Source organism: Bos taurus, chromosome 13 (assembly GCF_002263795.3).
Source record: "Bos taurus isolate L1 Dominette 01449 registration number 42190680 breed Hereford chromosome 13, ARS-UCD2.0, whole genome shotgun sequence".
Taxonomy (NCBI): domain Eukaryota; kingdom Metazoa; phylum Chordata; class Mammalia; order Artiodactyla; family Bovidae; genus Bos; species Bos taurus.
Window position 1 is genome coordinate 11,692,348 of NC_037340.1, and position 21,434 is coordinate 11,713,781.

Below are 21,434 nucleotides of genomic sequence, written 5' to 3' on the forward strand. Positions count from 1 at the left end.
CACATTATAAGAGATATTATAACATATATCACACACATTGTATAATAATCTATATTACATATAACACACAGATAGATGAACAGATGGATACAGGTAAAAGATATAACATAGGAAAAGTGCCCATCACATTGCAGTCATTAAATGCCAGCTCCCCCCTCTTATCTCCCCTTGTTTGTCTCTTTTCTATTCTACCAGCTCCATCTAACTTTTCAGCTTCCCTCTGCTGAAATATTGTGCAGTGAGACCCCGCTCACCATCTGGAAGACCCAAGGGAGTGGGAGAGAGGAACAGATGAGTCTGAAGGGACTCAGTCCAGTGTCCTACCCTTTTAACGTGGAAACAGAACAATATAATTAAAAATTTTGTACCAAGTCTCAGAATCATTCATGACTGACTGTACATCCTGACCTCAGCTTCTACACTGCTCTGGAAGGGAAGGAGAGAGAAACCACCTCTAGTCATGATAGTATGTGATAGATGTGCAGACAGGATGTTCTGTAGACCTGCTTTTCAACCTTGATCTTTGAGGATGGGTATTTCCAAGCCTTTTATCAAGAAGTCCTCAATTCTAGGAAATTGCTCAAGCTTCCCTGAGAACACTTACTCAAAGGCATATTAGTGAGGAAAGTATTTTTATGCAATTGATGCTTTCAAACTGTGGTGCTCGAGCAGATTCTTGAGAGTTCCTTGGACAGCAAGGAGATCAAACCAGTCAATCCTATAGGAAATCAATCTTGAATATTCACTGGAAGGACGGATGCTGAAGCTCCAATACTTTGGCCACCTGATTCGAACAGTCAACTCTTTAGAAAAGACCCTGATGCTGGTAAAGATTGAAGGCAGGAGGGGAAGGGAACAACAGACAAGATGCTTGGATGGCATCACTGACTCAATGGACATGAGTTTGAGCAAATTCCAGCAGATGGTGAAGGACAGGGAAGCCTGGCGTGCTGCAGTCCATGGGGTCACAAAGAGTTTGACATCACTTAGTGACTGAACAACAACAGTGTAATTGGGCGAAACAACAAACTTCTATGTATATTGCAAACCAGAGAAACTGAGAAGGGCCAACCCAGGCCCAGTTGGTCTCTGAAAAACACCTGAAACCTCAATCAAACCTGGGCATTCCTCCTCTGGAGAGCAGAGTCTGCTGGATGTATAACAACCCCTGGGCAGCCACCAGTTGGCCCTGCGTCTTGGCTGTCTGTGAGACTCAACAAGTGTTTACTGGATGAATGTCTGGAACATGTACTAAGCAATCTGAGTTCTCGTCCTCTTACTCTGGTTAATAGGACAGATTTTTTAAAATAATAAAACAAAGCAAAGCTTTTTAAGCTGTCAAATCTCTGGTGCTTAGTTGCAAGGCTCACTTAGCAAAACAGATATCAGCACATTATTCGGATTTGTAGACCAGAATGACCGGTAAGACCTGAATGTTTACAAAGATGTAATGCAATTACTTTAGCAACTAGAGATTTGCTTATGTGCATGCCAGAGCTTCCTCCTTGCAAACCTGAAAGGGACGAGGGAAAGTTCACGTATTAGAACCATGTGCAGGCTGACTTCAGCAAGGCGCCCTTGGTGAAACGCAACGGCCAAATGTCCCGTTACCCCTGAAATTTGGTTAATACTTTGAAAGCTGAGAAGGTGGAAGCCGACCAGGGAAAGCTCTAGATGAGGAAAAAAAAGGGACACTAGAGGGGAGACGGGACACACATCCCTTAGAAAGTTTATATATAACTGGAGCTGAAGTCCAGGAGTTGGGCAGGAGGGGAAGAAGGACAAACTCTTCCCCAAGCGTGAGAAATTGGCAGCATACTCCATTTGGAGTAAAATAGTTACCAAATAATAGTAATAATAAAATAAAACTTGTCCACAGTAAAGGGTTGGGCTGGACAAGACATCGTCCAAAGGTGTGCTATGATCCAGGGACCTACTTCCAAATGTGTAACTTTTTGATTCTTGCATCAGCCTAAAGGACAGCATCCCCAGGAAGTCTAGGCGGTGAGCACACAAGGGAAACACCTCCGAGGGAGGTTCAGATAAACCCACTTTCAACTCAGCCTCTGCTGACAGTGGATTGGAGGTGGGGAAGGGGGCGGTCAGAGGAGGATAAGTGAGGGGAGCTTCCAACAGCCAGGAATGTTGCGTTAGGAGAAACACGGCAAAACTTTCAGCAGCTAGAATTAGTTCTCACGAGTGATGAATTTGCAGCAAGGAGTGCAAACATCCAGTCTGGAGGTGATTAACAGGGGCGCTAACTGATGATTCTGAACCCCGGGCAGATTGCCAACTCCACTTGTGCATCTTGTAGGGTTTTTGCTCTCTGCCTCCCTCCTCCAGCCCGTCTTCCTTCTCTCTCAAGTTCTGCTGGGTAAGCAGTTACGAATCTGTGCAGACTAACAGCCACACTTGGGAAATGTCTTGTACCTCCATCCTGTTGTTGGCCTTGGCTTTTGATTGCACTTTTTGCTTGTCCCCTAGCCTCCAACAGCTCTCTCACAAGGCGCTTTTAAAAAAATTTTTACTTTTTGGCTGTGCCATGTGGCATGCAGGATCTCAGTTCTCAGACCAGGGGTGGAACCCATGCCCTCTGCACTGGAAGCGTGGAGTCTTAACCCCTGAACCTCCAGAGAAGTTCCCACAAGGCACTTCTGAGGATGACTAGAAATTGCTTCCACCCTCAGAGGCTCATCCTCGGACGTGCACTGTGAGAGCACGGCAAGCCTATTGGAAGCTGCGGTGTGGTCTTGTGTGCAGCCCTGGAGCACCTGTACCTGCCATTGAGTCATGGGCTCCTGGTCCCTCCTTCTGAACCACCTCCACGGTCGTTTCCAGAATTGCTGGTGTGAACTGGTACTTCTCCTCTTCCCACCTCCATCTCTTCTCTTTCTGGTCACAAACCCAGCTCAGACTAAGAGGTCTGAACTCACGACTCATATTATTACAGCTCCCGGCGAGCTGGCCACTTTCCTCTCTGTGCGCCTTTTGGTTTTCTAACCAAAAGAAAACCTGTACCACCTGCCTCCAGCCTCCGTGCTGGCATGCTCCATTCCAGAGGATAAACCTTTTAAAACATAATAAAAGCCTAGATTGATTCTTTCGTTCACTAGGTGTGGTGCTAGACAAATGAAACATCCTGATATTCAGAGATTTTACTTTCCCCATCGCTAAGTATTGGTGATACATAAGTTCAAAGCTGGATCAACCCTTCCAAGTTATATTTTAAAAATTACGTCCCAAATTGAATGAGACATCTTTTATCCAACACAGTAAGCACACGATATCTTTAGATAATTGGGTCTTAGAGAATTAACCACTTCCCCTGCCTGACAACCTGGTAGATACTTGAAGACAATCCTTCCAAGTCCAGGTCACTGTACGCCACTCTCGGGGAGCCTTCCTCAAGGCTTGGGCAGGGTCCATATCTCTTCCTGGGAGTCCCCCCGCCTCCACCAGCTCCTGCCGCCCACCTTAGGGACAGGCAGCAAGACCAGATTGTAATTTATCTGTTACTGCCTGTTGCCTCTGGCAGACAGGAAGCGCCTGTGTGGCCAGGGCGGTAATGAATCCATTTCAGCAGCCATGCCATATTGCCCGACACGTATTAGTTTCAATAAATGTTAGTTAAGTGAGCAAATGTCAATCCCCTGCCTTCCATCCTCCAGGCTAAATATCCCGAAGCATTTACATGCTACTTAAATGACAGTCTCCAGGAGATGATGCTTACATGAAGTAAGTGAGCAGAGGGAGTGAAATGCTCTTCCATTTGTCCTGAAGCCACACTGTTCAGTGTGGAAAAGGAGACATTCTCTTCCTGCTTCTCCCACCGGGCATCCTTTCTATCTTGTTGTTGTTTAGCCACTAAGTTGTGTCCAACTCTTTGTGACGCCACAGATTGTAGCCTCTCAGGCTCCCCTGTCCATGGGATTTCCCAGGCAAGATACTGGGGTAGGCTGCCATTTCCTTCTCCAGGGGATCTTCCCGATCCAGGGATCTAACCTGCATCTCCTGCATTGCAGGCAGATTCTTTACTGCTGAGCCACTGGGGAAGCGCACCTCCCTCGCCCCACCACCTGGGCCTTTGCAGAGACAAAGGCACAGATGGGGTGAACTTCACCTTCCCCAAAGTCACTGGCAGGAAATTGCTCCCACCACTGTGGAAAATGGAGCATTTCTTGACCTCAGTGGTACTGTTTGTAAAATTTCCTCCATCACCCTGTGCATATCCCTGCACCCACTTCTTGAAACCAGAGAGTATTTTATGCTTGGTTCTTTCCTAAGGGTTAGAGGTGAACCAACTGTCAACAGACCACTAATAGTCCTTCTCCCAAAGCAGCGGAGAGAGGGTCATGAGCCCATGAATGAAGCTGAAATATGGTCAAGCAGGACTCGTAAACAAACAGCACTTAGGCACCCACAAGGTCCACTCAGTATAGACCAGGGGGGGTGGCGAGGATTGGGCATCTTTCTGAGACTCCTCAAAAAGCAGCCACACTGAAATGCAGGAGTAAAATCAGTGAGCCTGCAAATTATAACCAACATCAATGTCTGCTGAAATAAAAACAGTGAGGCTAGAACAACAAAAGAAGAGTGCAGGGTGGTGGCTGGTCTTTAAGGTGGAGGGAAGCAGCAGGTGTAAGAACCGTCTGCACACGGCCACTCTGACCAGAGATGTGGCAACAGTGGTCCCCCCTTTCCAGAAATCACCTTTGGGAGACAGAGGTGACTGGGAGCCCACGAAGGGCTTCATGAAAACACCCAAGGCCGTCCAAGTCCACCCAACTCCTCAGCTCTGATCCCTGGTCACTAAGGAAACTCCCTGTTGGAGTCTGCTTTCTCCTGGAACTTGCTAGTCTGATGACATGCATATCTCATTATTTTGCAGGGCATGCATCTCATTATGATTTAATAAATGGACATTCCAGTTGTGGGTTTTTTTTTTGGTTTTGTTTTAATATCTTTAGAGTCTGGCTAGTGTGAATCAATTACCTGAGATCATCTGAGCAAGATGAAGCAACAGATCTAATTTCATTTTTAAATGTCTAAAGCCAAGGTTAAAACTATATACCCATGGTGGCCTGGATGTGGCGATATGTCCCACTCTGCGAGGTTTATGAAAATATGATGACTGCTGCCTGCTGACAATGCCAGTTCATTATTTCTATCAGGGTTAAATGAGAAGAGGAACCATCATAATACCCCAGGCTTGGATGTTTCACTGGGGCTCAATAATCACATCGTGTTCTCTCCTACTGAAGCGTGGGTTTGTGCTGTCTCTCTGGGACATATGGGTCCATAAAGGGGCAGCTCTCAGTGGTGGAAAGAATGATGAGTTCCTTGGTAAGGAGCATCCTTTGTCTCAGAAAATGGACCTAGTGTGCCAGTTAAGCATTCTTAGTTCCATTCTTACAAAGCTAATTATGCTGTGTACCTTGGTCAATTTATTTCTGTGACTTAGTTTAAAAAACTGAACAATGTAGGAAGCCAGTCAAAAAGTAAGGGTATGCGCATGAGTATTCACCTGGGATTTCCTCTAGGCAGAGAGGTCAGAGGTCACAGCATGGGTAAGCGCCCTCACCACCCACAGCAGATCTGGCAAATCCATCCCTAACCATCCTTTAGCATTGACTGGTTTCCTTTAGCATTGACTGGTTTGATCTCCTTTCTGTCCAAGGGGTTCTCAAGTCTTCTCTAGCACCACAATCTTAAAGCAGCAATTCTTTGGTGCGCCACCTTCTTTGTGGCCCAACTCTCACACTTGTACATGACTACTGGAAAAATCCTAGCTTTGAGTATATGGACCTTTGTCAGCAAAGTGGTTTCTCTGCTTTTTCATACACTGTCTAGGTTTGTCATAGCTTTCCTTCCAAGGAGCAAGTGTCTTTTAATTTCATGGCTGCCGGCACTGTATTCAGTGATTTTGGAGCCCAAGGAAAGAAAGTCTGTCACTTCCACTTTTTCCCCTTCTATTTGCCATGAAGTGATGGGATGGGTGCCATGATCTTAGTTTTCTGAATTCTGAATTTCAGGCCAGCTTTTTCACTCTCCTCTTTCACCCTCATCAAGAGCTCTTTAGTTACTTTATGCTTTCTGCCATTAGAGTGGTATCATCTGCCTATCTGAGATTGTTGATATTTCTCCCAGCAATCTTGATTCCAGCTTGTGATTCATCCAGCCCAGCATTTCTCGTGATGTACTCTGCATATAAGTTAAGCATGGTGACAACATATAGCCTTGACATACTCCTTTTCCAATTTGGAACCAGTTCATTGTTCCATGTCCAGTTCTAACTGTTGCTTTTTGACCTGCATACAGGTTTATCAGAAGACAGATAAGGTAGTCTGGTATTCCTATCTCTAAGAATTTTCTGGTTTGTTGTGATTCACACAAAGCCTTTAGCATCTTAATGAAACAGAAGTAGATGTTTTTCTGGAATTCTCTTGCTTTTTCTATGATCCAGCAGATGTTGTCAATTTATCTCTGGTTCCTCTGCCTTTCCCAAACCCAGATGTACACCTAGAAGTTCTTAGTTCCCATACTGCTGAAGCCCAGCATGAAGGATTTTGAGCATGTAAAATGAGCATGACTGTACTCAATGTAGTTTGCGCATTCTTTGGCATTGCCTTTCTTTGGTATTGGAATGAAAACTGACCTTTTCCAGTCTTGTGGCCACTGCTGAGTTTTCCAAATCTGCCGACACACCGAGAATAGCACTTTAACAGCATCATCTTTTAGGATTTGAAATAGCTCAGCTGGAATTCCATCACCTCCACTAGCTTTGATTATAGTAATCCTTCCTAAGGCCCACTTGGCCTCACACTCCAGGATGTCCAGCTCTAGATGAGTGACCACACCGTCATGGTTATCTGGGTCATTAAGACCTTTTTTGTTTTTTTAAATAGTTCTTCTGTATATTCTTGCCACCTCTTCTTAATCTCTGCTGCTTCTGTTAGGTCCTTACTGTTTCTGTCCTTTATCGTGCCCATCCTTACATGAAATGTTCCCTTGGTAACTCCAATTTTCTTGAAGAGATCTCCAGTCTTTCCCATTCAGTTGTTTTCTTCTATTTCTTTGTATTGTTAAGAAGGCCTTCTTATCTCTCCTTGCTATACTCTGGAATCTGCATTCAGTTGGGTATCTTTCCCTTTCTCCCTTGCCTTTTACTTCTCTTCTTTCCTCAGCTATTTGTAAAGCTCCTCAGATAACCACTTTGACTTCTTGCATCTCTTTTTCTCATCAGACTAGACACCAACAAATTCATTATGGTGTCCAGCCTACCCATCTTCAATCCTTCCCAGCAGCTTAGGCTACTTGGGCAAGGATTTTTTTTTTCCAAGTCCTGATCCTCAAAGGAAGATTCCTGGCAGGGAAAGGACCTACCAAAAGGGTTTTTAAAAACGAGTCTCCTTGTTAGGAAAAAAACAATATTTCTCTTGCCAAATAATGGATAACATTAATGACTGTGGAGATCCAAAAGAGAACCGATTTATCAAGGATCTACGCCGACAAAATGAGGAATGTTTGAATGGCATGCGGAGAGGAGAAAATGGGGTGTCTGTCACAGCCACTGTTGCTACAAGCTGATATCTCAGGGCGACAGGCTCATCAAGGGGCAATAACGCTGCTGCAGCCCCCAAATGGCAGAGGCTGACCTCTTTCCCATGCCAGGCGACATGAACGATCAAAGGCTCGGCATGGATTCCCCCAGGGAGCACCGGCTTCTCTGTGTGCTGCCTGTCGGTCACGACCCGCTCAGCAGCCTTCCTCATCAGTCTTCAGATCAAGGATGGGATAGGAAGATCAGGCATGGCGGACCCATGCGGAGTAGCCAGAGTGTGAGTTCCACGAGTTCTCACTTCTGACACTAGTTCAGCCCAGAGCCGACCTTCTAACCGAGAATACCAACCCAGTCAGAGCCTTTCACAGCGTATTTTGCGGTCCTCAAACACGCCTCAGGCACCCCAGTTCCCGTGTCTGCATCTCTCCCCTGGTTGGGATGCTGTCCTCTGGCTTCTCTGCTTACATTAGTCTTTTCCAAACTTCTGGATATCCTTGGGATGATGGTCCCTCCTTCCTGAATACCCTATCCTTCTCAATGGTGGCTTCATCCCAGGAACTATGAGAGCTGGACACCAGCCTTGAGTGTCACTCAGTCTACTTAGGAAACTGCTTGTGCCACCATATACACTGTACTCTGATGAGAGGCATCATGTCTTTGTCATCTTGATTATTTTCAGCACCTCACACAGTGCCTGGAATAGAGAATGTACTGAAGAAATGCCAGTTGTTGACACCGATAATGATGAATTTGAGACCAGTGGTTCTCCAGGCAAGAGCCCTATTATGTAGCAATTTATACCTAGGATTTGGCCTTTTACTCATAATAATCTGAGCACTGTGGAAGGTATAAGTGAGATGTCCAAAGTCCATCTGTTCTCTGCTTGAGACTCTCTGAGCTCTGGAAGGTACCAAGGAAGCTAAAAACCCAGGCTGCCATTTTGAAGTCTGACACAATCATGAAATCAACCTGAGACCAATCCTTGAAGCAAACATAGTGGTGACCAGGCAACCATCAAGTTTCAGCTTATCAAGTTTATACTTAATATAAAAACAAAGAAATACAGTATTTCTTTGCTTAATGCTCTATGGGAATCCAGCCAAATATTATATTGTATACTGCACTGATAAGGAGTGGGATGTATTAATTCTACTGCTCAGCTCATACCCAGTAAACCTGTCAGTATCTCTATCCCAGATTTCTGAACTCCACACGTAGTCAATGGGTGTCTCAAAGGTGACTCAAGTTCAACATGACCAAAATGAAATTCCTAATCTTCCCTACTCCCTAAATTGTTTCTATATCACTCTCCTAGCATCTGCCCCAAAGTTGGGTTTATCCTTGAAGCATCTCTACCCTTCATCCTTCACATCCACAGTATATCTACCATTTCACCTCCATCCTTGCCCCCAGGGCAGAAGCAATCATCACCACTCATCCAATGTAAGCCTCTGAACCGTCTTTGTTCTGCCCTGTCTAATCCCTTGTTAGAAGAGTAGCCAGAATAATATTCGAATGAACATCACTGTAGTATACAATATAATATTTGGCTGGGTTCACGTACAGTGCAGAGTGAAAATCAGATCAGGTCACACCTCTGGTCAACTGTTCTTTGACTTCGCACTACAACTTGGGTTACAATCTAAGTTTTTGGGACTTCCCTACTGGCCCAGTGGTTAAGACTCTGTACTTCCACTGCAGAAGGCGCAAGTCTGACCCCCGGTTGGGGAACTAAGATACCTCATGCCACGTAGTGGGGCCAAAAAAAAAAGAAAAAAACCGTCAGTTTTCTTTCAGGTCTCCCCTTCCCCTGGCTCTTGCTTATATCCTGTCTTGATCCTCTAACCATGTCAGCCTTCTGATATTTTCCTACTTATGCCCCGTGGCAGACACAGTGTTACCTACTGCAAATCCATTTCTTGCCTTCTTCCTCACTGAAAGTGAAAGTGAAATCGCTCAGTCGTGTCTGACTCTTTGCAACCCCATGGACTGTAGCCTACCAGGCTCCTCTGTACATGGGATTTTCTAGGCAATAGTACTGGAGTGGATTGCCATTTCCTTCTCCAGGGGATCTTCCCAACCCAGGGATCGAACCTGGGTCTCCTGTGTTGTAGACAGACGCTTTACCGTCTGAGCCACCAGGGAAGCCCCCTCACTAGCAGTTCTTCCTCACTAGCAGAACTCTGATTTCACTCAAGGATACACTGCACTGTAATACAAAGGTTTGATATCGTTATTGTAAAGTGTGTGCCACGCCTGACCTAAAACGTCCATGTTTCAAGGGGATTCTGCTTTAATATTTTCACTAAGCTGAGGTCAACCAAACCATTTACTGTGGACTAAATTGTGTAACCCAAAGCCATATGTTGAAACCCTACCCCTCAACATGATGGTATTTGGAGATAGTGCCTTTGAGAGATAACTACATTTAGATGAGGTCATTAAGGTGGGGACCTCCTGATGGGATTAGTGCCCTTAGAAGAAGAGATACCAGAGAGCTTTCCCTCCCTCTTGGCAAGAGGAGGAAGACACAGCAAGATGGTAGCCATCTGCACACCAAGCCAGGAAGAGGGTTCTCACCAAGAACCAAACCAGCTGGCACCTTGACCTTGGACTTCCAGCCTCCAGAACTGTGAGAAATAAATGTCAGTTGGTTATGTCACTCAGTCTGTGGTATTCTGTTAAAGCAGTATGAGCTAAGGCACCAGTGCTTGGTTTTAAACTGCTTATCCCAATAATGCAGTACATACCTCCTCTCAGGTATTCTGACATATGGTACCCCAGTGCCAAGACTTCAGGGAAATAATTATATATAGACACTAATGCAGACCAGAGCAATGGCTCAAGATTCAGAACGGATGTAATGAAGCAAAAAAGCAGAAGGCCAGATAAAGGGTCAGTCTTTCACCTAGACCCATGGAAGGTTTCTCTAGATGATACCTGCTTTGGTGCTTTGCAGGAAGAGGACTGGCTTATTGCTCATTTCTCTAAGTCTTTCACAGTCAAGCTGGTCAAGTATAAGAGCTTTAGTTGAGGGTTTAGGGAGCCAGGGAAATAACACAAGGCCATGGCCAGTGTCTGCTCACCCAGGACCCTCCAATACAGTATGCAAAATTGTATGGGTGTGAGTTTATAGGGAGGAGGATCCACAGCTTTCATTAGATTCTCAAAAGGGTCTGGAACCCACCTCCTTCCATAAAAAGGATCACACGACTGCAGAAGATGGCCAACGTGCCTCAGAATTGAAAGCATTCTCTAGGTGCAATGTGTTAGCTTTGTATAATAGCTCAGATGAATCTGGCTTTTACCTAAATTCCATAAGTGGGAGCCCTACACCCAAGTACATCATAACAGATAAAATTCTCCTGTGATAAGGCCAAGAATCTACAAGAGCTGTCAGCTAAATCCTCATTAAATTGCAAAAGTTGCCAGTTGAAAGGATACTGTAGAAAGACTATTTGCTTCCCAGATAATGAGACAAAACCAATAAAGGGGGGTGTTTCCAGTCTTTCTCCCATCACAGTCTCTCTTAGCCTCTTGGCTGTGGTGGGCTTTGTCCCCTCCTTGAGGATGTTAAGGAGAAGAGATTCATCTGCTATTAGTTAGGGACTCACTGACCTAAACCTACCCTGAAAGTATGTTCCATAACAAGTGTTTGAAAGTATCACTACAAAAAGAAATTTTAACTTAAAAATAACTTTACAGTGAACTTAAGCAAATCAACACATAACTATAAAAAGGAGGAGAAGGGGACGACAGAGGATGAGATGGTTGGATGGCATCACCAACTCAATGGACATGGGTTTGCATGGACTCCTGGAGTTGGTGATGGACAGGGAGGCCTGGTGTGCTGCGGTTCATGGGGTCACAAAGAGTCGGACACAACTGAACGACTGAACCAAACTGAAAATAAGTGCAACAGGCCTATGACCATGGTGTTTCCTAGGTCGTAGAGATAAGGCACCTGAGAAGAAATGAGCAATTCCAAGGCTAAATTTTGGTTTCCATCACATTTTTCTTACTGTGATTTCTTGTTTTAACATACATGTATTTGGTCTTTGTTGCAGCACATGGGCTCTCTGCTGCAGCACACAGGCGCTCTAGTTTTGGCTGTAGGCTTGGTTGTTCATGGCACGTGGGATCTTAGTTCCATGACCAGGGATTGAACCTGTGTCTCCTGCATTGCAGGGCAGATTCTTAACCACTGGACCACCAGGGAAGTCCCTCTTACTGTGATTTCTGTTGGATTTGCCCTAATATTTTCATATTGGTTTGTATTGTCAAGCCAAGGTGGTACATGAAAAGATGCTCAACATCACAAGCTGTAAAGGAAATGCAAATCAAGCCCAGAATGAGATACGACTTCATCTTTCCACCTACTAGGAAGGCTGTTGTCAAAAAATGGAAAAAAATTGATGGCAAGGATATAGAGAAATGGGACACTTGTGCATCCCTGCTGGGAATGTAAAATGTTGGTGTTGCTTTAGAAAACAGTATGACAGCTCCTCCAGTAGTTAAACACAGAATTACCACATGACTCAGCAATCTGAGAATACACTCAAAAGCATCAAGAGCAGGACGCAAACAGGTATTAGCACACCTGCATTCATAACAGCATTACTCACAATAGCCAAAAGGTGGAAGCAACCCAAGTGTCCACCGATGGATGAATGGATAAACAAAAATGTAGTATATACACACAATGGAATATAATTCAGCCTTGAAAAAGAATGAAGTTCTGACACACACTACAACATGGATAAACCCTGAGGACATTATGCTAAGTAAAAAAAAAGAGAGACAAAAAAGGACAAACATTTATGATCCCCTTTCCATGAGATACCTAGAGAAGCCACATTCATAGAACCAGAAAGCAGAGTGGTGTTGCCAGGGGCTGGGGGAAATGAATGGGAGTTAATGTTTAGTGAGTTTCTGTTTGGGAAGATGAAAAAGCTCTGGAGACGGATAGTGGTGATGGTGGTATCATACTGGGAATGTACTTGATGCCACTGAATTGTACTCTTCAATTCAGTTCAGTCACACAGTCATGTCTGACTCTTTGCGACCCCATGGACAGCAGTACGCCAGGCCTCCCTGTCCATCACCAACTCCTAGAGTTTACCCAAACTCATGTCCATTGAGTCAGTGATGTCATCCAACCATCTCATCCTCTGTCATCCCCTTCTCCTGCCTTCAATCTTTCCCAGCATCAGGGTCTTCTCCAATGAGTCAGCTCTTCTTTCAAATGGCCAAAGTATTGGAGCTTCAGCTTCAACATCAGTCCTTCCAGTGAACACCCAGGACTGATTTCCTTTAGGATGGACTGGTTGGATCTCCTTGCAGTCCAGGGGACTCTCAAGAGTCTTCTCCACCACCACAGTTCAAAAGCATCAATTCTTTAGCACTCAGCTTTCTTTACAGTCCAACTCTAACACTTAGAAATGGTTAAAATGGTCAATTTTGTATACAAAATAAAATGTATATTTTGTTACAATTCCATTTAAAAAGAAAAAAAGAAGCCGAGATGGCAAGTCATACTTACAAGATGTAGGCGATCACCCCGATAGACCAGCAGTCGACGGCTTTGCTGTAGGGCTTCTGGGCGAGGACTTCAGGAGCTGAGACAACAAAGGAGAGACACAGCCTGACAATTTAAACGACAAGAACATAAGGCGGTCTGTGGGCGCCTTTTCGCTTTTTTGGTCTGCTACTTGGGCTGAACTTTTGGTGATTCTAGAAACTGAGAAGAAACATGCAATCTGATGTATTTGTTGACTTTTGTAACTGGACAAAAGGGGAGCGTTCACATATGTGTATAACTGGAGGTTGTAAATCAATCAACACACACTGCACAGGAGATATTTTATGTCAGTGCTGTTCTAAAGCTCAGACCAGACAGAGAGGAGGGAATACCCAGTCTGGGGCCCGGGGTGTGACTTCACCTCAAATCAATTCAAGGAAGCATTTCTGGCCCCTGCGTAGGGTCTTTCTAGGTGCTGTGGGGACGGGCAGGTGAAGCCCCCTCCTCCTGCCTTCATGGAGCTTATAGTCAAGATTAGATTTAGAACAAGTCTCCGGGGCCCTGCCTCAAGTCTGCCCCTAGTTCCTTCTCTAAGGTTTTGATGGGTTATCTGTCACTTGTGCCATTTTATTTTCTCATCTGTGAAACAGGAAAAATGCTACTTAATCTCATTTCCTGGTTCTAACACGCTATTCATCAAGACTCGCCCGTCCAGGGCCTTGGTTTATTTTGTATTATTTCCTGTTCCTGGCCTGTGGCTACTGCCCAACATTGAACAACCCACCAGGTGTCTGGCACTCAGCACAGTCTGCCGTATGTATTTGTGCAAAGAGTAAACAAACATAGAAAAGGAAGCAAACCGTCTTCACAAGTAAAACCTCCTTTTTATGCAAACACATCTGGTTGAAGTGTCTAGGATAGACTCTGCAGAAAATTTAAGAACGTAGAGAAATAGAAATAGCTCCAGGTTACACGGTACTTGTCACAGGCTGAGCTGTGTTCTGTGGGCTGGGGATGCATTAACTCCCTACAACTGCATTGGTGGGGAAGAGCTTAGTTACCATCCTGCTTCCCAAGTTACAGGTAGGGGTGCATGGGGCCTCAGAGAGCAGGGCACTTTTCCACAGCATCCAGCTACCAAGAGGCTTCTACACCAACTTAAAAGTTAAAGTGTTTAGTCGCTCAGTCATGGCCGACTCTTTGCGAGCCTATGGACTGTAGCCCACCAGGCTCCTCTGTCCATGAAAGTCTCCAGGCAAGAATACTGGAGTGGGTTGCCATACTTGGTTTCACTTGAATTAAGCGCCTGGGTCTCATCCTGTTCATTCGTAAACGTTCTCTACTGTCCTTCCAACAACTCTGCACCTCAACAGTAAGGAAAATGAGCCTCGGACATGTGCCTTCTCTATTTTAACTAATTAACTAACTTTGGCTGTGCTAGGCTTTCGTTGCTGCTCAGGCTTTTCTCTAGTTGTGGGGAGCAGGGGCTACTCTCTAGTTATGGTGCAAGGGCTTCTCGTCGCGGTCGCTTCTCTTGTTATGGAGAACGGGCTCTAGAGTGTGTGGGCTCAGTAGTTGTGGCACATGGGCTTAGCTGCTCTGTGGCACGTGGGATCCTCCCAGACCAGGGATCAAACCTGGGTCTCCTGCACTGGTAGGCAGATTCTTGAGGACTGAGTCACCAGGAAAGCCCTGAGATGTGCCTTTTCTGACAACACCCAGGAGATATGGCTCAGGAAATACTGAACACAATTCAATCTCATCCTGTTCCTGCTCTTTCCACTGGAACCTACTGACTATGAAGATGAGCATTGCTTCAGTCTGGAGAAAAGCCCTTTTGCAGAAAAACAAACAGGGAAGTCCTCTTACCCTGTTGCAGATACCTTCCTGAGCAAGAGGGAAAGACACAAACTCCTGTGGATGTTTCTGCTTATGATGGTAAGAAATACAGTCCACGGATAACTCCCAAATCTAATTTTAGGTTTCAGCCCCAATTCCTCCGATCACTTAAAAAAAAATTTTTTTTTAACAAGAGCAAAATAAACACATTTCTACATCTTTGTTACGTTCACCTTCAACTATAAAGCTAGGGAACCCACAACCTGGAGAAGTGGCCCTTGGATAACTGGGAGCTGGCTACAGCCATTGTTCCTTTTCTCCAGAACTGCTCAGAGTCTGTTTCTCAGATACTTCTATTACAGCAATGGATGAAAGGGAGCCATTTCCCACAGCAAACTAATTTAGGAGGTAGGCGGTCTTAGAGCTGATGTTCTAGTCTGAGTGGCCACAAGGGCACAGGTGGTGGGAGGGGGCTGTTTCTGCAGGGAGCTTATTTTTGAGCCTCCAGGGCCATCCTCGTGGCCTGATGGAAAGTTCAAAAGAAGCAGAAAAGGCTCACAGAGCAACGTCTGATCCAGGTCCACGCATGCATACTAAGTCGCTTCAGTCACGTCCAACTCTTTGTGACCTTACAGACCACAGCCCACCAGGCTCCTCTGTCCATGGGATTCTCCAGGGAAGAATAATGGAATGGGTTGCCAAGCCCTCCTCCAGGGGATCTTCCCGACCCAGGGATCAAACCTGTCTCTCTCATGTCTCCTGCCTCAGCAGGCGGGTTCTTCGCCACTAGCACCACCTGGGAAGGCCCTGATCCAGCTCCACCTCCCCGCAAAGCTGACAGCAGATGTCAGGAGCACCAAGCAGGTGGGGAGAAGCCCCAGCTTCCGTGTCACGTGGTCTGTCAGGCTCTTTAGGGGCGCGATAGTGGTGCCTAAACACTCCATGATACCAAAGGATGAGACCCAGCCCCAGCAAAGCACGCTGGACTCCTAGGAAGAGCTAATCCTCTGTGTTCTCCTCCTGAGCACTCCATTCTCACAGTCTTCCAGTTCTGTGAATGTGGGAGGAAGAATTCTTTAAAAAAAAAAAAAAATCCTCCTCCTCAACATCATCTGTTAGAAAACAGAAAGTACTGGCCACCATCCACTGTTCAGCAAACAAGGGAATAAAGAACACGGTTTCCCTTTTGAAATCCACATGCCTGGGGACACCTGCCCATCAAGCCCTTGGCCTGCAGTCTGGCAAATTTCGAGACTTGAAAAGCAAGTGGCTGAATTATATGCAACTTGGGCCATGGATGTTTAGATTCCTGAAACCACAGATGACACCTAATTTTTAAAAATATGAGATTTCTGTTTAAATAATACACTTTTAACATCAAGTAAGGCTTTTTTATTAAAAGACCTGATATAGAACAACTGCAAGGATGTTAGGGCAAAGTTCTAAATGATGGGTATCCACACTGGGGGTAGAACTCTATGTACCTGTACCAAACATGTCTTGTTCTCTTTGACATTGTGTCTTATCTGGGTTATAGCAACTGCAGCAAAACATAAATACTTTTCAATCAACTGACACCAGAACCATTTGCCCTCTGGTGAAGTTCTTCATTGCACTTGAACCAAATCCAGGGGGTGAAGCCAGATATCATGCAATGTCATGATAAAAAAGACAAAGCAAACTGATTTGGAATTAAAATTCTCACCAACTTAATATATTCTTACAGTTGCATGATGGTGCACACATGAATCGCTTAAATTCTGTTTTCCCTTGAGAACCAAATTCTGTTTTCCTGGAACCAAATGTTCTTCCGGACATGGTTTGAACAAGCCCACCTAGCTTTAAATGGCTAATGTTTCACCTCATAGTAATTCTTGGAAAAAATTAACTCTCAGGCAATATTTAAAACCTTCTGGACAAACAGACATGGTGATCAAACCATGGTGAACCCCTGAGGTCATGGGGTGATATTTTTTCTCCTAGTCTCCATCTGTGTTCTGCACTTGGCTCCATTGTTCTGTCAACGGGTTTCACTCCTCTGGTTTTTGGTCCTCCTACCATTTCCCCTCCTACCACTGTGGCTCAGAAAGTAAAGAATCTGCCTGAAATGCAGCAGACCCAGGTTCAATCCCTGGGTCGGGAAGATCCCCTGGAGAAGGGAATGGCAACCCACTCCAGTGCTCTTGCTTAAAGAATTCCATGGACAGAGGAGCCTGGTGGGCTATATAGTCCATGGGGTCTCAAAGAGTCGGACACGACTGAATGACTACACTCCTACCACTCCCCTGGTCCCTTTCAAATATAGTGCTGGCAGAATCCCTTTTCTCTGATCTTTTTTTTTTCCTCTGATCTTTTGAAATACCAGTTTTCATTCTGAGAATCAACCAAACTCCCTCATGTTATGTTATCAATCTTATACCATTGGCGAGAATTCACTGGAATTCTAAAAAGTCACAGCATCCAACTTACAAACTTTCAAACAACAATTGAGGGCGATGGCATGGAACACTGTCCACCTGGAGCGTCAGGAAGTGATGAGGGTTCTCTGTGCCACCACCATCCCATCTCACCCCCCAGCACCCGCAGGAGCTGCCGATTAAGAACTTTTTCATCAAGCAGAAATAATTTTATCTCCTAATTGTACCCAGCATGATTCACGTGTTGTGGCAGGTTGGCAATGACTCTAGCCACCCCCACACCTTCTAACTGAGGGTGGCTTTGAATTGAAATAACTTAACTGGAGCTACTGACAAAGGGAGCAGTCATGGAGAGGCACTGCGGCTTGTCTGCAATGCCATCAGCCCCCAGGCAGAGCAGGAAAGGGCTTGATTTTGAGGCACAGACACAGCAGAAGAGGAAAACTCAAGTGGAGAGAATTCCCTGTAAGTCCAATGGTTAGGACTCCACGCTCCTAATACAGTGGGCTCCATCCCTGGTCAGGGAACTAAGATTTTGCATGCCACATGGTGTAGACAAAAACAAACCAAAAAGCTAATGTTTATGTGTTTTTTTTTGTAAAGATTCAAGTTTGGAGGGCACACGTGTTCCTCCAGTGCATTTTAAGACCCGGACCTTGGGGCAGTCAGTGGTCATCAGTGGCAGTAGAGGTGTCCACCCACCCAAAGTGTTGAAGGGACAGATCCAAGAGAGGTGGCAGGTCCAACCTCCTGACTGCATCTTAGGCTTGGCTGAAGTCAGCCTTTTGGAGGTGGAGAGAGTAGGGGTGGGGTGTCGGCAGCCCCACCTGGGTGACTTGGGTTGAACCTGACAGTTGGGTTCCCAGGTCCATTCATCACAGACCTGTCATCCACTAGCCTCCAGCAGGCTCCTATGGTACCTCATCCATCCCTTTACTGCTGTGTGAATCACACTGTCAGCACCAGACTTCGTGCTGCTGGAGGCCATCTCTAGACTGTATTTTCAGGCATTAGCACATACTGATTATTCATCAAATGGTGATACAACTGAATCCAACCCACTCAATACACACATGCCATTATTTCTACAAGAAAATGTTTCCCAGGACTTCCCTGGTGGTACAGTGGATAAGAATCCACCTGCCGATACAGGGGACATGGGTTAGATTCCTGGTCCAGGAAGGTTGCATGTGCTGAGGAGCAACTAAACCTGTGCACAACAAGGAGAGAAGCCATTGCAATGAGAAGCCTGAGCACCGCAACTAAGAAAGCCTGTGAGCAGCAACAAAGACCTAATACAACCAAAAAAAGACAATTCCAGAGAGATGATTGACAAATAAACTTTGCTGCCTCAAATATTTTCAGTGAGTAGCCATATGAACCATAAAAAGAAAAAAGGAAAGAAAACATAAAACATAAAAAGAAAACAAATTTTGGATTGCAAGCCACTGTCTCTTGGGAAGTCCCTATATTTCGTACATTGTTGTTCAGTTGCTAAGTTGAGTCTGACCCTTTGTGACTCCATGGACTGCAGCACAGCAGGCTTCCCTGTCCTTCACCCCCATCTCCTGCAGTTTTCTCAAATTCATGTCCATTGAGTCAGTGATGCCATCCAACCATCTCATCCTCTGTCGTCCCCTTCTCTTCCTGCCTTCAATCTTTCTCAGCATCAGGGTCTTTTCCAATAAGTCAGCTCTTCACACCATGTGGCCAAAGTATTGGAACTTCAGCTTCAGCCTAAGTCCTTCCAATGAATAGTCAGTGTTGATTTTCTTTAGAATTTACTGGTTTGATCTCCTTGCAAACTAAGGGACTCCCAAGAGTCTTCTTCAGCACCACAGTTCAAAAGCATCAATTCTTCAGCACTCAGCATTGTTCATGGTCCAACTCTCACATTCATACATAACTACTGGAAAAACCATAGCTTTGACCAGAAGATCAATTGCTAAATACCTTTCCTTAAGCAAATTATTTCTGACATGAATTTGGGGGATAAAAGAAGCAGAATTATCCCTAATTCTCTGAAAGTGGGTGTTTGTCATTCATCTTGCTCTCCTTTTAAAAGCTTTTCTTAAAGGGATTTCAGAATTATTAATACTAGTTTTAGGGCTAAACAGTAAAAAAGGTAGTCTAGTAAGTGATCTCTCAGAACCTCCTTCCTGTTAGATCTTGGGGGCTATTAATTCAGATTTGGAGGGGGGTGGTATTCCCAATAGAAACAGTATCCCATCAGCTGAATTTACACCAGTAAGTAGAAGTCATCTCCAGCCTCAGCAGAGCCTCCCACGAGCTCCTGGAAGGATCTGTGGACAGATGTTCTGCCTTCTGAGCCCCAGGCTTACCCCACGCTCTCCAGTGAAACAGTAGGTTCCAAAATGACAATAATTAAATTTACTGTTATGAGACTCACTACCAACCCACTGTGGAAAATTCCACTTGGTGGGAAATGTCTCCTATAAACAGAGCTGTTCTATATTGATTTAGAGCAAGGATTTCTGGTAAAGGGAAGGACTCCAGAGATTTAAAAAAAAAAAAAATTCCAGAAACCTTTCATGTTGTTTTTAAAACAATTAAGTTGCCCATTTTCCTTACTGAATCAGAGAGAGAGAAAAAGGCCTAACCAAGTGGAATTGGAAACGCGGACAGTGGCTTGTAGGGGCGGGGGCCACAGTCATCAATCCTCAGGCTCTAATAAAACAGAGGAGGAATTTTCCCTTTTCCTGCATCCAAGGATGTGCTGCAGAGAGAGGGGAGACTGAGAACTCACCGTGTTGCCACGTTCATGTTCAAGGTGATTTGTTTCCTCCATGGGTGTCTGAGGACCACTCCTCTCCATAGGTCAAAGATGTCACTTCTTGGGGAGAAGAGAGGCACTGGCAGGAGGGGTGGCCCAAGGTGGCAGGAGCAGCCCTCAATGATGGAAAAGAAGAGCCAGTGGTCCAGAACCACAGTGGGGGGGCTTCTCCTCATTCAATTGCTTAACGGGTTGCATCCCACTTCAGGCACCGGCTCTATAGGTGACCGCAGCACAGCCGGCCCCTGCCCCCAGGGCACACCTGTTCTCTGCGTCACTGAGGGTACACACAAGCCTCAGCCACCTTCCTAAGGACGATGATTGTACTCAGACAAGATCATGGCAGGTTTGAGAGGTGGTCTTGATTTTTTAATTTAACTCATTTGAAATCCAGCTCTGAAGATAACTGAACTTACTCTAAAGTGAAAGTGTTAGTTGCTCAGTCCTGTCTGACTCTTTTGTGACCCTATGGACTGCAGCCTGCCAGACTCTTCTGTCCATGGGATTCTCCAGGCAAGAATACTGGAGTGGGTTGCCATTTCCCTTCTCCAGGGGAATCTTCCTGACCTGGGATTGAACCCAGGCCTCCTGCATTGCAGGCAGATTCTTTATTGTCTGAGCCACCAGGGAAGACTTAAAAATATTCAAGGAAAAAAATAAATTACCTCCAATAGTCAAATGAAAAATAAGGTGAAAATAGATAGTGAAAGATACAACCAGTGAAAGAAATTACTGTGGCCAGTGGTGCTGTAAGAATAGGCCTTCACGTTGTACTCTAAGAAAAAAGTAATAGGTGTAGAGATAAGAGTAGGAGAGGTCTGAAGGATGTGGAATGGTTGCCAGGATTTAGGTTCTTGTAACAAAAAATGACTTTAGTTGTCTGGATATAAGAAGTTTTAAATAGCTGGGTACCTAGGCTCTACCATTTACTGCATGTGTGGACATGGGTAAGTCCCTTAACCTTTCTCAGCCTCCATTTTGCTCATCTGTAAAATGGGAACATCAATAGAGGCCAACTTTGAGGACTGTTATGAGGCTTACAGGAAATAAGCAGCACATAACTTATGGGTATAAGTAGTAGTTATTATGTAAGGAAGAGAAGTTGGTAAGATCAAGGGAGCAAAAGGAATGTAGGCTTTATCACTTTCTAGAAGTAAGGCTGGATAGATTCCTGATATCATGCAGTACTTTCCTTTGATTCTAGCTTAACATAATGGAAATGATTCATAAAGGAAGATTTCCACCCTTTTGATGAAAACCCTCAAAAGTCAGGACTGAGCCAGGCTCACAGGAGACTGGAAG

The 21,434-nt window shown here is 45.0% G+C and overlaps 1 protein-coding gene and 1 non-coding gene across 3 annotated transcripts in view; both read right to left on the bottom strand.

The window, feature by feature from the left end:
* The window catches only part of CAMK1D (calcium/calmodulin dependent protein kinase ID), a 394,574-nt gene that overhangs the window by 23,966 nt on the left and 349,174 nt on the right, over positions 1-21,434 (bottom strand). For both annotated transcript variants that reach the window (XM_025000914.2, XM_025000915.2), the window contains exon 6: positions 13,104-13,179. In XM_025000914.2, coding sequence (XP_024856682.1) covers positions 13,104-13,179 — 76 coding nt within the window. The remainder of the gene's footprint in view (positions 1-13,103; positions 13,180-21,434) is intronic.
* On the bottom strand, positions 9,635-9,706 carry TRNAC-ACA (transfer RNA cysteine (anticodon ACA)). The gene has a single exon. It is a non-coding gene; the product is annotated as a tRNA-Cys (tRNA).